This window comes from Rutidosis leptorrhynchoides, chromosome 1 (assembly GCF_046630445.1).
Source record: "Rutidosis leptorrhynchoides isolate AG116_Rl617_1_P2 chromosome 1, CSIRO_AGI_Rlap_v1, whole genome shotgun sequence".
Taxonomy (NCBI): domain Eukaryota; kingdom Viridiplantae; phylum Streptophyta; class Magnoliopsida; order Asterales; family Asteraceae; genus Rutidosis; species Rutidosis leptorrhynchoides.
This window is the reverse complement of record NC_092333.1, coordinates 699,291,215-699,304,396: the sequence shown is the minus strand read 5'-3', so window position 1 is coordinate 699,304,396 and position 13,182 is coordinate 699,291,215. Positions and strand designations below refer to the sequence as shown.

The 13,182-nt window shown below is 39.4% G+C and overlaps 1 protein-coding gene across 1 annotated transcript; it reads right to left on the bottom strand.

Annotated features, from left to right (window-relative positions):
- Positions 1 to 4,489: 4,489 nt before the first annotated feature.
- On the bottom strand, positions 4,490 to 6,472 carry LOC139853265 (uncharacterized). The gene is made up of 2 exons (XM_071842638.1): positions 6,412 to 6,472; positions 4,490 to 5,808 (listed from the first exon to the last, which is right to left on the bottom strand). The coding sequence occupies exons 1-2, from the start codon at positions 6,470 to 6,472 to the stop codon at positions 4,490 to 4,492; spliced, it is 1,380 nt and encodes a 459-aa protein (XP_071698739.1).
- Positions 6,473 to 13,182: the final 6,710 nt, after the last annotated feature.

Sequence of the window (13,182 nt, the reverse complement as noted above, 5' to 3'; positions counted from 1 at the left end):
TGACCAATGATGAGACAAAGCTGCAAGAAATGGAGGATTACAAAGGAAAGAGAGTCGTGTTGACAGCCGACAATTCAAGGTTGTCTATTTCTCACATTGGAAAGACAATAATTCCAAATGAAGGCGACTCTCATAAGCTCCAACTCGAGAAGGTGTATCTTGTCCCTGGCCTAAAGAAGAATTTACTGTCAGTGCCACAATTGACAGCAGAAGGGAACTATGTGCTCTTTGGACCAGAAGATGTGTCCGTATTCAAGAGAGTAAAGGTGGTTGGCAATCCAGTTATGCATGGAAGAAGAATAGAATCGGTATATGTATTATCTGCTGAAACAGCTTATGTGGATAAGACTCGAAAAAATGAGACGGCTGATCTTTGGCATGAACGTCTTGGGCATGTGGGCTACAACAAGTTAAAGGAGATGATGGTAAAACGCATAGTAAATGGGCTTCCTCAAATTGATATCCGAACAGATACAATATGTGCTGGATGTCAATTTGGCAAAGCTCACCAATTGCCATTCAAGGATTCAGCGCATCAGTCCAAGACACCACTAGAGCTCATACACTCAGATGTTTTCGGCCCAGTGAAACAAACATCACTTGGAGGTATGAAATATATGGTGACATTCATTGATGACTTCTCAAGATATGTGTGGGATTACTTCATAAAGGAGAAGTCGGAGACTTTTCTGAAGTTTAAAGAGTTCAAGAACAAGGTAGAAAGTGAGCTCAATACTAAGATTCGATGCTTACGCAACAGATAATGGAGGAGAATATTTATCAACCGAGTTCAATATCTATCTTAAGAAGCACAAGATCAGAAGGCAATTAACTTGCCCTAATACTCCACAACATAATGGAGTGGCAGAACGTAAGAATCGTCATCTTGCTGAAACCTGTCGAAGTATGCTTCATGGTAAGAATGTACCAGGAAAATTTTGGGCCGAATGTATGAGGACGGCTTCATACGTGATTAACAGACTCCCACAAACAAATTTGGGATATATTTCACCATATGAAAGATTATGGAAGATCAAGCCAACCGTCAACCATCTCAAGGTTTTTGGATGTGTATGCTACGTCTTCGTACCAGATCATCTACGAAGCAAATTTGATAAGAAGGCAATTCGGTGCATTTTTGTCGGTTATGATGAATCAAGAAAAGGATGGAGATGTTGTGATCCAAATACTGGGAAGTGTCATACTTCAAGAAATGTGGTATTTGATGAAGCTTCTTCATGGTGGTCACCTCAAAAGATAGAGCTTCCAGAATCTCATGGATTAAAAGAAGTTCCAGAAGAGAAAGAAGAACATAAAGAGCACATATCGGATCCAATTAAAGAAGGAGATGGATCGTACTCTAAGGAAACGAGTCCATGGAAAACTAGGGTACATCAATCTACATCCGAAGAGGTTCGTCCAAGCCAAATGGATGCCGAGGAGCATGTACAAGAATTACGGAGATCAACAAGGCCGAGGCAACCTAATCCGAGGTATGCCAATGCTGCTCATGTGGATGAATTAATACATATTGAGCCTTCCACTTATGAAGAAGCAGCACAAATTCAAGAATGGCAGAAAGCGATGGAAGAAGAAATTAATGCACTAAAAGAAAACCAGACATGGAGTTTAGTTCCAAAGCCAAAAGATGTAAAACCAATATCTTGTAAATGGGTTTACAAGGTGAAGACTCGATCAGATGGCTCCATTGAAAGGTATAAAGCTCGACTTGTTGCTAGAGGTTTTTCTCAACAATATGGGCTGGATTATGAAAAAACATTTAGTCCAGTGGCGAAGATCACAACAATTCGAGCTCTACTAGCTTTAGCCGCTAGCAAATCTTGGAAGCTGTGGCAAATGGATGTCAAGAACGCTTTCTTACATGGAGAACTTGACAAAGAAATTTATATGGAGCAACCAAGAGGCTTTGAGAACAAGTCCCATCCTGACCATGTCTGCAAATTAAAGAAAGCACTATACGGCTTGAAGCAGGCTCCAAGAGCTTGGTACGGGAAGATTGGCGAGTTTTTAGTAAAAAGTGGTTTCACAGTTGCTCCTTCAGATTCTAGTTTATTTGTGAAACAAGATCAAGGAAAACTAGCCATAGTGCTAGTATATGTGGATGACTTAATCATCACGGGAGATCACTATGAGGAGATTCAAAGAACAAGAGAGAATCTGTCTATCAGATTTCATATGAAGGAGCTTGGAGAACTCAAACATTTTCTTGGACTCGAAATAGAGCAGAAAATAGAGGGATTATTTCTGGGACAACAGAAATATGCGCGAGATCTTTTACAAAAGTACGGAATGCTTAATTGCAAACCTATCTCAACTCCGATGGATCCGAATACAAAACTACGAGCAGATGAAGGAAAAAGTCTTCAAGATGTTACCATGTATCGAAAGATGGTCGGAAGTCTTATTTATCTCACACTAAGCCGGCCAGACATATCTTATGCAGTTGGAGTGGTTAGTCGATACATGAGCAATCCGAAGAAGCCTCACCTTGATGTTGTACGACGCATCTTAAGGTATGTTAAAGGCACTATTAACTTTGGCATTTTGTACAAGAAAACAAAAGAATGTCACGTGACTGGATATTGTGACGCCGATTACGCTGGAGACTATGATACACGACGGTCAACAACGGGATACATGTTTAGTCTTGGATCAGGAGTAATATCATGGTGCAGCAAGAGACAACCAACAGTATCCTTGTCAAGCACTGAAGCAGAATATCGATCGGCATCGTCAGCAACACAAGAAATTACATGGTTGAAACAACTAATGGAAGATCTTCATCAATCAACAGACTATCAAGTAGAGCTTTTCTGCGATAACCTATCAGCTATACGTCTAGCAGAGAATCCAGTCTTTCACGCAAGAACAAAACATATAGAAGTACACTATCACTATGTTCGCGAGAAGGTCCTTGAAGGGGAGATCAAGATGGTGCCAACAAAGACAGATGAACATGTAGCAGATATATTCACCAAGAGCCTAAGTAAACCGAAGTTTACAAAATTCAGAGAAGCACTTGGAATGGTCTGCAAGACATCGTTGGAAGAAAATTTGCATTGAGGGGGAGTGTTAAAATACAATGCAAATTTAGAATAATATGGAATTAGTAAATGTATATGGGTAAAATATCTAGATATTAATATGTATAAGAAAATATCTAGATATTAGAATATGAGAGAAAAATCTAGAAATTGAAATGTAAAAGAAAGATCTAGATATTTGTAGGTTGTAGAAATATCTAGATATTTATATATCCATGGAAATATCTAGGTTCTAGAATGTTCCATGGAGTAGTATAAATATGGGAGGAGATTTCATTTGTGTTGTGTGAAGTTGTGAGAGTGAAATAAGAAGTGAGTTGTGAAGAAGAGAAGAAGAGTGTGAGTTAGCGAAAGTAGAGAAGATAAAGCTTGTAAGTAATATTGTAATTGTAATTTAATATAAGTGTTTTTGTTAAGTTTCCCGATCAAGCCTTAGTTTGTGTTTAAGTTCTTAGTGCACTTTTGTTGTTCTTATTATATGGTCGGCTCTGCCGCCTAAGTAATACATGGTCGGTTATACCGCCTAAAGATATATGGTCGACACTGTCGCCTAAGTACATTGTGCACTAAGGATTTATAAAATTAAAGGCTAACCAACGTCAAAGTGTTGGTGTAGTGAGTCTAGTATAGTCTAGATCCTCTATAGTGGTGTGTTGGGCTCGTCGAAGCTTCCAACACTGTTTACTATTCGGATGATAGCAATTATCAAGCACAAGATAGCTAATTCTAACGGTCTTGCTATCATAGGCTCTGGTGGTGGTGGTGGTCACAGTGGTGTTGGAGGAGGTGGTGTTTGGGGAGGTGGTTATGGCGGCCCTGCATTTGGTACCGGTGGTGGCGGATCTGGAGTTGGGGGAGGTGGTTATGGCGGGCCTGCATGTGGTACCGGTAGTGTTGGTGGTTTTGGCGGAGGTGGTATTGGGGGAGGTGGTTTTGGCGGCCCCGCATATGGTACCGGTAGTGGCGCTGGTCTTGGAGGAAGTGGTTATGGCGGTCCTGCATGTGGCGCCGGTGGTTGCGGCGGTAGTGCATGTGGCGGTGGTGGATGTGGTGGCGGCGGCGGTTGTGGAGGAGGTGGATGTGGTAGTTAACAACGAAGTTATCACAGAATGCATATTTCCAATCATTACAGCAAAGGGTCTTAAAATATTACGATTATTTTCAGTTTTGTCTTCTTTATAGGTTCTTCAGATTTACAGTATCATGTTGTAATTCTCCTGCAATTGATATAATAAATCTGTTAAAGTTTTTTTTTTCTTTTCAAAATGTGAGAATATATTAATTTTCTGAACAATACAAAAGGGCAGGGAATATCCTAACCCATACAAGAAAACAACAAACACCAAAACAAACCAATACACAAAACACTGAAACTGCAAAAAAGAACCTAACGCATCTGCAGCTTGTTTCCAACTATCTTCATATCACATAGATCTGCCACTTTTTTTAACATTCTTTGTGTTCTTAATGATAAGGCTTGACAATTTATCTTGAATAAACCTCTTTACCTCCTTACAGATCACATCAACAACTTTCACCTCCTTTCTAAAAATCCTTCTATTTCTTTCCATCCAAATAGAATACACAACTGCACCAATAACAATTATATTCAAAATATTTCTGATATCTTTAGCAGCTTGATACCTTGCAATATCTTGAACAATATGCACCAAGTCATTCTGCAAACCCTTACAAACCAACATGCCTTTAATATTCTCCCAAATCTGCTTTGTAACATCACATTTGAAAAAAAGATGAGCATGTGAATCTTCTTGTTTGCCACAGAAACTACACTTAAACTCTTGATCAGGATACCATCTTTTTAATCTGTCCTGTGTAGTTAACCTCTTGAGCATAGCAAGCCACATTATAAAAGCATGTTTAGGAGTATTTTGGGGAAACCATACAACATTGTACCAATCAACACATGGGCTGTTACACCCTAAATCCTTCCATGCCTGGCCTGAAGAAAAGGGTTTCTTTTTGTTATCATTAGTAAGCCACCAAGCCACACCATTCTGATCAGTAGTCATATGATTCTTCATCTCATCCCTTAAAGATAACAGTTGATTCCATCCCCAACTGTCACTATATTCATGCCCCACATCCCAAAAATTTTTACCTTTTAATTTCACAACATTAAGCCACTGCCACCATATAGAATCAGATTGAATAACAATCTTCCATACTTGTTTCATAAGAAGCACTTTATTCCAAACACTAAGCAATCTTAAACCTAAACCACCATTCTTTTTAGGTCTGCAGACAAGCTTCCATGCCACTTTGGCTTTACCCCTACTCTTTTGATCATTAGCCCATAAGAAGTTCATCAACAAACTTTCAATGTCTTTGATAATAGCCTGAGGTAAAAAATATACAGATGCCCAGTATACTTGCATAGATGATAAGACAGAATTGATAAGTTGCAACCTTCCTGCATATGATAAACTTTTATTCCTCCAGCAATTTATCTTTCCTTTGACTTTGTCCACTAGACATTTACAATCACCAATTCCAAGTCTTTTAGAAATCAATGGGACACCTAAATACTTCAAAGGTAAAGACCCAACCTTAAATGGGAGTAAATCCAATATCTCACACCTTGTCACAGGATGTACACTACCAAAGAAAATGGTACTTTTCTGCAAGTTAGGGAATAGACCAGACATAGAGCTAAATTCCTCCAACCCTTTTTCTCCAACTTTAACAGAGCTAAATCTGTTAAAGTTATCATCCACAAGATCTACAGTATATGTTTTAAAACAAAAAACTTGGTTAAGTATGACGTGGGTTTGTAATTATTGTTGGGACACAGGTCCCTAGCTAATTACTCATACACAAAAGTTAATAGAGAATAACATACGTTGCAAAAATAAATAAATGAGCAAATAACGAAAATGGACTACATCTTTGCTTCACTTTTTATGAAAATAACTTACAATGTGTTCTTATATAATACTCCGTAGAATCTAGCACTAACCATTACTGACCCACTATTTAACCATTTCAACCTATAAACTCGGTAGACACTACCCACTAACCCACGTTACAATTTTCCATGGGATTTGATAGACTAATACCAATTCCTTTTAGCTAGCAATTAATTAAATCTAAGTACTAACTAAATTATCAAATCAAATTATTAAACTAAACTTTGGTCTAAACTGATTAATCCAACAATCACCCCCTTAACCAGTTTATCCGCACCAATCGTTCACCACACTTGTAACATCTACCGCGGCTTTCCCGGACAACACCATCTCGACTCATCCGGACTTCCCGACCTCTTCCCCGGTCACGCCCACAGTCATCTCGGTTTGAACTGTTCAAAACCACCTCGGCTCACCCGAACTCCCCACCATCTCGGCTCTTCCCGGACACCCGACCTCATCCTCGGTCACGCCCATAGCTATCTCGGTTTGAATCTCTATAGCAACTATGTCTACAACGGTGTATCTTCTCCTTTTGAATCAATCTTTTGATGGTGACCAAAACTTGATCCTTCGTGTTCACCATCCTTCAAATTTTCTGCACTACCAAGGTTTGATAATCGAGTAAAACGCTGCTGAAAGTATCACCTGCAACCACCTTTCGCTACCTTTCTCCTGCTGTTTATAGACTTCGATCAAAACCTTTTCTGGTTGCTTACATCCCTCTGTTCTTGGATCAAAAATCTGGGTTAACAAGCCCACTGATTTAGGCCTTAATCATGACTTGTTTCTCTGCTACCCTTTTGATCTCCTAGAACATAAACCTACACTCCCACTTCAATCGAACCTAAGCTCTTGATACCAATTGTTAGGACACAGGTCCCTAATTACTCATACACAAAAGTTAATAGAGAATAACATACGTTGCAAAAATAAATAAATGAGCAAATAACGAAAATGGACTACATCTTTGCTTCACTTTTTATGAAAATAACTTACAATGTGTTCTTATATAATACTCCGTAGAATCTAGCACTAACCATTACTGACCCACTATTTAACCATTTCAACCTATAAACTCAGTAGACACTACCCACTAACCCACGTTACAATTTTCCATGGGATTTGATAGACTAATACCAATTCCTTTTAGCTAGCAATTAATTAAATCTAAGTACTAACTAAATTATCAAATCAAATTATTAAACTAAACTTTGGTCTAAACTGATTAATCCAACAATCACCCCCTTAATCAGTTTATCCGCACCAATCGTTTACCACACTTGTAACATCTACCGCGGCTTTCCCGGACAACACCATCTCGACTCATCCGGACTTCCCGACCTCTTCCCCGGTCACGCCCACAGTCATCTCGGTTTGAACTGTTCAAAACCACCTCGGCTCACCCGAACTCCCCACCATCTCGGCTCTTCCCGGACACCCGACCTCATCCTCGGTCACGCCCATAGCTATCTCGGTTTGAATCTCTATAGCAACTATGTCTACAACGGTGTATCTTCTCCTTTTGAATCAATCTTTTGATGGTGACCAAAACTTGATCCTTCGTGTTCACCATCCTTCAAATTTTCTGCACTACCAAGGTTTGATAATCGAGTAAAACGCTGCTGAAAGTATCACCTGCAACCACCTTTTGCTACCTTTCTCCTGCTGTTTATAGACTTCGATCAAAACCTTTTCTGGTTGCTTACATCCCTCTGTTCTTGGATCAAAAATCTGGGTTAACAAGCCCACTGATTTAGGCCTTAATCATGACTTGTTTCTCTGCTACCCTTTTGATCTCCTAGAACATAAACCTACACTCCCACTTCAATCGAACCTAAGCTCTTGATACCAATTGTTGGGACACAGGTCCCTAATTACTCATACACAAAAGTTAATAGAGAATAACATACGTTGCAAAAATAAATAAATGAGCAAATAACGAAAATGGACTACATCTTTGCTTCACTTTTTATGAAAATAACTTACAATGTGTTCTTATATAATACTCCGTAGAATCTAGCACTAACCATTACTGACCCACTATTTAACCATTTCAACCTATAAACTCGGTAGACACTACCCACTAACCCACGTTACAATTTTCCATGGGATTTGATAGACTAATACCAATTCCTTTTAGCTAGCAATTAATTAAATCTAAGTACTAACTAAATTATCAAATCAAATTATTAAACTAAACTTTGGTCTAAACTGATTAATCCAACAATTATGTTACGAATGTTTCCATAAAAAGATTGAGAAAATCATTACATCAATTTTTTTTTTTTTTTTTTTTTGAAAGGCAATTAAATTTTTATTAGGATCAAAACAACACAGATACAAAGTTATGTACAAACTCAGAAGCTTCGCAACACAAATCTATATACAGAGGGATGCAAAGATTGCATCAACATTCATACTAGACTAACTAATGTAAAAATATCGAAGGGTTATTGAACCAAGAGTGCCAATCGATATGCTTCCTTTTGTGTCTTTTCGCCACCCATTCGAAAGTCTTAACTTGAATTTCGCATAACGCCATGGGAGTGTTCCAACATTTGTTTTTGAACACCATTTGATTCCTATTTTTCCACACAAGATAACAACAAGACCATATAACCGCTTGCAATATGTCTTCATCCGTACCTTGGTTATTTTTTCCCAACAATTGTTCCTCTAAGTTCGCATACGAAAAAGCGCCTAAATCCCACCACTTGAAAACATTTGACCACACATCTATCACTTTTTTACACGAGATGAGGCAATGATCTACCGACTCAATATCGTCGTCACAAAGTGGGCAACGGGTCGAGTGTAAATCAATCCCTCTCTTATCCAATTCCATACGCACCGGGAGCCGTTTTCTCCTTGCTTTCCAAATGAATACCTCAACCTTTTTCGGTACCAAGTAATTCCTAAGCGTTTCTTTTGCGTTTGCCCCCGCATGAATTGTTTTCTCGTCAATTAAACCATTTAGCTTCTTTGAGGTAAATTTACCATTCGATGAACCATCCCATACCCAACTATCGCTGCAATCTGTGTTCATTCTCACGCCGCCTACCTTGTTGCTGACTTCCTCCAGTTGCTGTGCAGCTCTTCTCGGAACCGGCCTGGACCACTCCCACGTCACAGCCGCTCTAATGCCATCCCAGCACACTCGATCCTTTACTAACGCATCCATATTTGGGTCAAGTCTTGAGAGTCTTTGATATTTTTCAATCAACGCACCGTCCCCTAGCCAATTGTCTTTCCAAAACCGTGTAGAATTACCATCACCAATCTGCCTTTTGAATGAACTTTTGAAGTTTACACCAAGAGAATCAATAAAATTTCCTGAAGCAATTATGTTAGACCATACTGATTTATATGAAGAGAGTTTCCCAAGAGTAACCCCATCAAGCCCGCCCTTATCCCCGTAAATGCTCGAAATGACCTTAACCCATAAGGAGTCGGATTCGGTTTTGAACCTCCACCACCACTTACCGATTAAGGCCAAGTTTTTATTTTTAAGAGAGCCCAAGTTTAGACCACCCAACCCATAAGGACGTATAACATCATCCCATTTTACCCAAGAAATAAAAGATTTTTTCCCCAACCCACCCCAAAAAAAGGACCGTCTTACACTCTCAAGTTTGTTGATCACACTTTGCGGCGCGCGAAAAAGGGAGAAAAAGTATAACGGGAGACTATTTAACACCGACTTTACGAGGGTCAAGCGTCCACCAAAAGACATCGTTCGTGCTTTCCACTCCGATAAACGTTTCTCAAATTTGTTGATCACCGGTGTCCAACATTCAAGCTTATTCATTCTACCACCCACCGGTATCCCAAGATATGTGAACGGGAATTTCCCAACGTTGCACTTATATGCACTAGCTAAAGAAACAGTTTCCTCCTCGCCTACACATATACCATACAACGTGCTTTTTTGGAGGTTAACTTTAAGACCCGACATGTGTTCGAAACACTTAAGAATTTTCATGAGATTACGAAAGTTGTTTTCACCCCATTTCCCAAAAAAGATAGTATCGTCCGCGTATTGTAGGTGTGATAATGGAATTTTTTCGCGACCGACTTCCACACCCATAAACATATTGTTTCTCACCGCCATCTTTGTTAGCATATTAAGACCTTCCGCCGCAAGAATGAAGAGAAAAGGCGACAGTGGGTCGCCTTGTCTCACACCCCGTTCTAGTTTAAATTCGGAAGTAGGCGACCCGTTAACAAGGATCGAAACCGAGGCCGAATTAAGACAAGAAAAAATCCACTTCCTCCATTTTAACCCGAAACCCATCAATCCCATGATATCAATCAAATATTCCCAATTTAAACAATCGAACGCCTTCTCAAAGTCAACTTTAAAAATAAGGCTTTTTAGGCGTTTATTTTTTAAAAACGAGACCGTTTCGTTTGCAATTAACGCACCATCCATTATGTTTCTACCTTTTATAAATGCGCTTTGTTCATATTCCACGAGATCCGGGATAACTTTTTTGAGACGATTCGAAAGGAGTTTCGCAACAATCTTATAGAAACACCCGATCAAGCTAATCGGGCGGTATTCATTTAAGCCGACCGGGTTTGAATTCTTTGGAACAAGAGTAATAAAAGACGCATTACACCCATGTGAGATTTCGCCCGTTTCCCAAAAGTTATTTATGGCACCTACTATATCATCTTTGGTTATACTCCAAAACTTTTTGAAAAAGCCAAAACTGAAACCGTCCGGACCCGGGGCTTTCGATGAGCCACACTCGTTAATAGCTGACCAAATTTCTGCATCTGAAAATTCGACTTCTAACTCCTTGGAATCTGCTTCTGAAATGCATTTCACATCAGGCCCAATAGGCCCGTTTTCATTATTCAGGCTGTGAAATTTGGGCCGACTAGGATTCGATTCACAGAACAATTTGCTGAAATGATTCAGAACATGTGCTTTCACTTCCACCGGATTTTCGATCCACGCCCCGTTTATATTTAGACCCCGAATGTTACACTTTAGGTATCTCCTACGTATTGACGAGTGAAAATATCTCGTGTTCTCATCCCCTTCAAGGATCCACCTAATGCGAGCCTTTTGTTTTAGCATATTAGCCTTCGACGTCTCCCTTTCAAGCCATTTTCTACGCGTACTCAACCAAACTTCTCGATCCAAGTCACATAGACCACCAAGCTCGGCTTTAGCTTCCCATTTAGTAACTTCCTCCTTAAGGGTCTCAATCTCACCATCAATGTTTCCATATTCACCTTTACTCCACTTTCTCAAATCAACCTTAACGTTTTTAAGCCTATCTCGAAATTGGCAATCTTTTTTTCTACTAGTGACACTTTTATTCCAAGCTTCAATAATGACACGATCAACCCCCTCCTTATTAAACCATTCGTCGAAAATTTTAAAGGGTTTAGGACCAAAGTCTAACATTTTATCTCTCAAGACAAGGGGGCAGTGGTCGGATTCACCTCTATCAAGAGCCATAACCGAAAGATCATCCCAGAGCGAGCAAAATTTTTCATTAACAAGAAAGCGATCTAGCTTACTAAACTTTACCCCATCATCGCTTATTCGAGTGAACCGTCTACCATTAATTGGGATATCAATAAGACTATTCTTATTAATAAACTCATTGAAACGGGACGCTCTAGCTTTATTGAACCTGCAATTCAGACGATCCGAATGTGTACGTACCTCATTAAAGTCTCCCCCGAGAACAATAGGGACATCAAATTCATTCACCAACTTATCTAATTCGCACCATAATTCCTTTTTTTCTCTATTATTGTGCGGACCGTAGATATTTACGACAATGATCTCTTTCCCCGAACTAACCCAAATTCCACGGATTGCTAATAACCAATTATTTCCCATCGCATTTGTGACATGAAACCTAGTACTATCCCATACAGAGAGCAAACCACCCGAGCTCCCTAAGGCATCAAACTGGACATACCCAAAGTTTTCGTCACCCCATAAATTTTGTACCCAATTGTCCACCAGGCCTTTACTTTTAGTTTCTTGAAATAACGCAAAATTAGGTTTTTCAGAAAAACATAACCTTTTAACCCACCCGAATTTTCCCTCGACCCCAAAACCACGAACGTTTAGAGACAATATCTTCATAGGAAAAAAAATCAAACGACAGAGACAAAGGATCTTACTGGGGATTGAGGGGCCACCTCAATCCGATTTTTTCACCAAATTCTCTAATCTCTACATTGTTAATTGAGTTATCTTCACTTTCCATCTTGCTTTGCTCCTTCGATCTCGGCACAGATTTACTTCTACCCGATTTGGCCCCACAATTCTTGCATCTCGCTTTTTTATCTTCATCAGGTTTTGATTTGCCTTTATCCATTCTACTTAATCTCTTAATGCGTGACGATGCCCTCCAGTTACCCATGATATCCAAGTAGCAATTTTTACAGAATGATACACTGGAGGTTTGTGATTTACCAGAGTCCTTGGTTTCATCGATCGATCTCAGTGAAGAGGCAACCGTACCTTGTTTACAATTAAAAGACTTACGTTTGTCTTTTGATTCCACGTCCCCCTTTAAATCAGGCCTAAGATCCCCATTTAAATCAGGCCCACTATTCTTTCTTGGCCCTTTAAAATCATTTTTGGGACTAGATGGGCTTTTATTGATAGGCCCAAAATCATCAGAGCCCACTTGACAGTAATCCGAATATCTTCCAGCCTTACTTCCCACGCATGTATCGTTTCTCGAGTCACTATGCACCGGTTGTTTAACCCTAGACTCTTCATTCTCCTTTTTGGAACAAGAAAAATAATGATAATTTTTAAAAGTATCAGGCACGCCCACCTCGTTCTCCTCAAAAAGTTCCCTCAGCCCAAGACATACAGATTCTTGATCTTCCTCATCGTTCATGTGAACTTTTCCGGTAAAGTTTCCTTCTTCCTCGTCCGGCGAATTGAAATTATTAGCCGGAATATTAGAATCTTCATTATTCAATCCATTGTTTCCAGATTCTACCTGCTCATTATTATCAACTTCCATGTTATACATCTTGCATCTAGCTTCTGTCTTCTCGATAGGAGATTCATAATAGAACTCATCATCACTACATGAGATATCATCCGAATCGATATCATCAGAGCTATATTCTGAAGATGTGTCGCTCGAGTAATTGTCATCTCTTTCCTTTAAATCAGGGCAAATCTTTTC

Excerpts from the sequence above, each read along its gene's own strand:
- LOC139853265 (XM_071842638.1), bottom strand. The coding sequence starts at position 6,472 with ATGGGCGTGACCGAGGATGAGGTCGGGTGTCCGGGAAGAGCCGAGATG. Across the intron at positions 5,809-6,411 it reads CGAGATGGTGGGGAGTTCGG|ATCTTGTGGATGATAACTTT; the intron begins GTGAGCCGAGGT and ends CATATACTGTAG.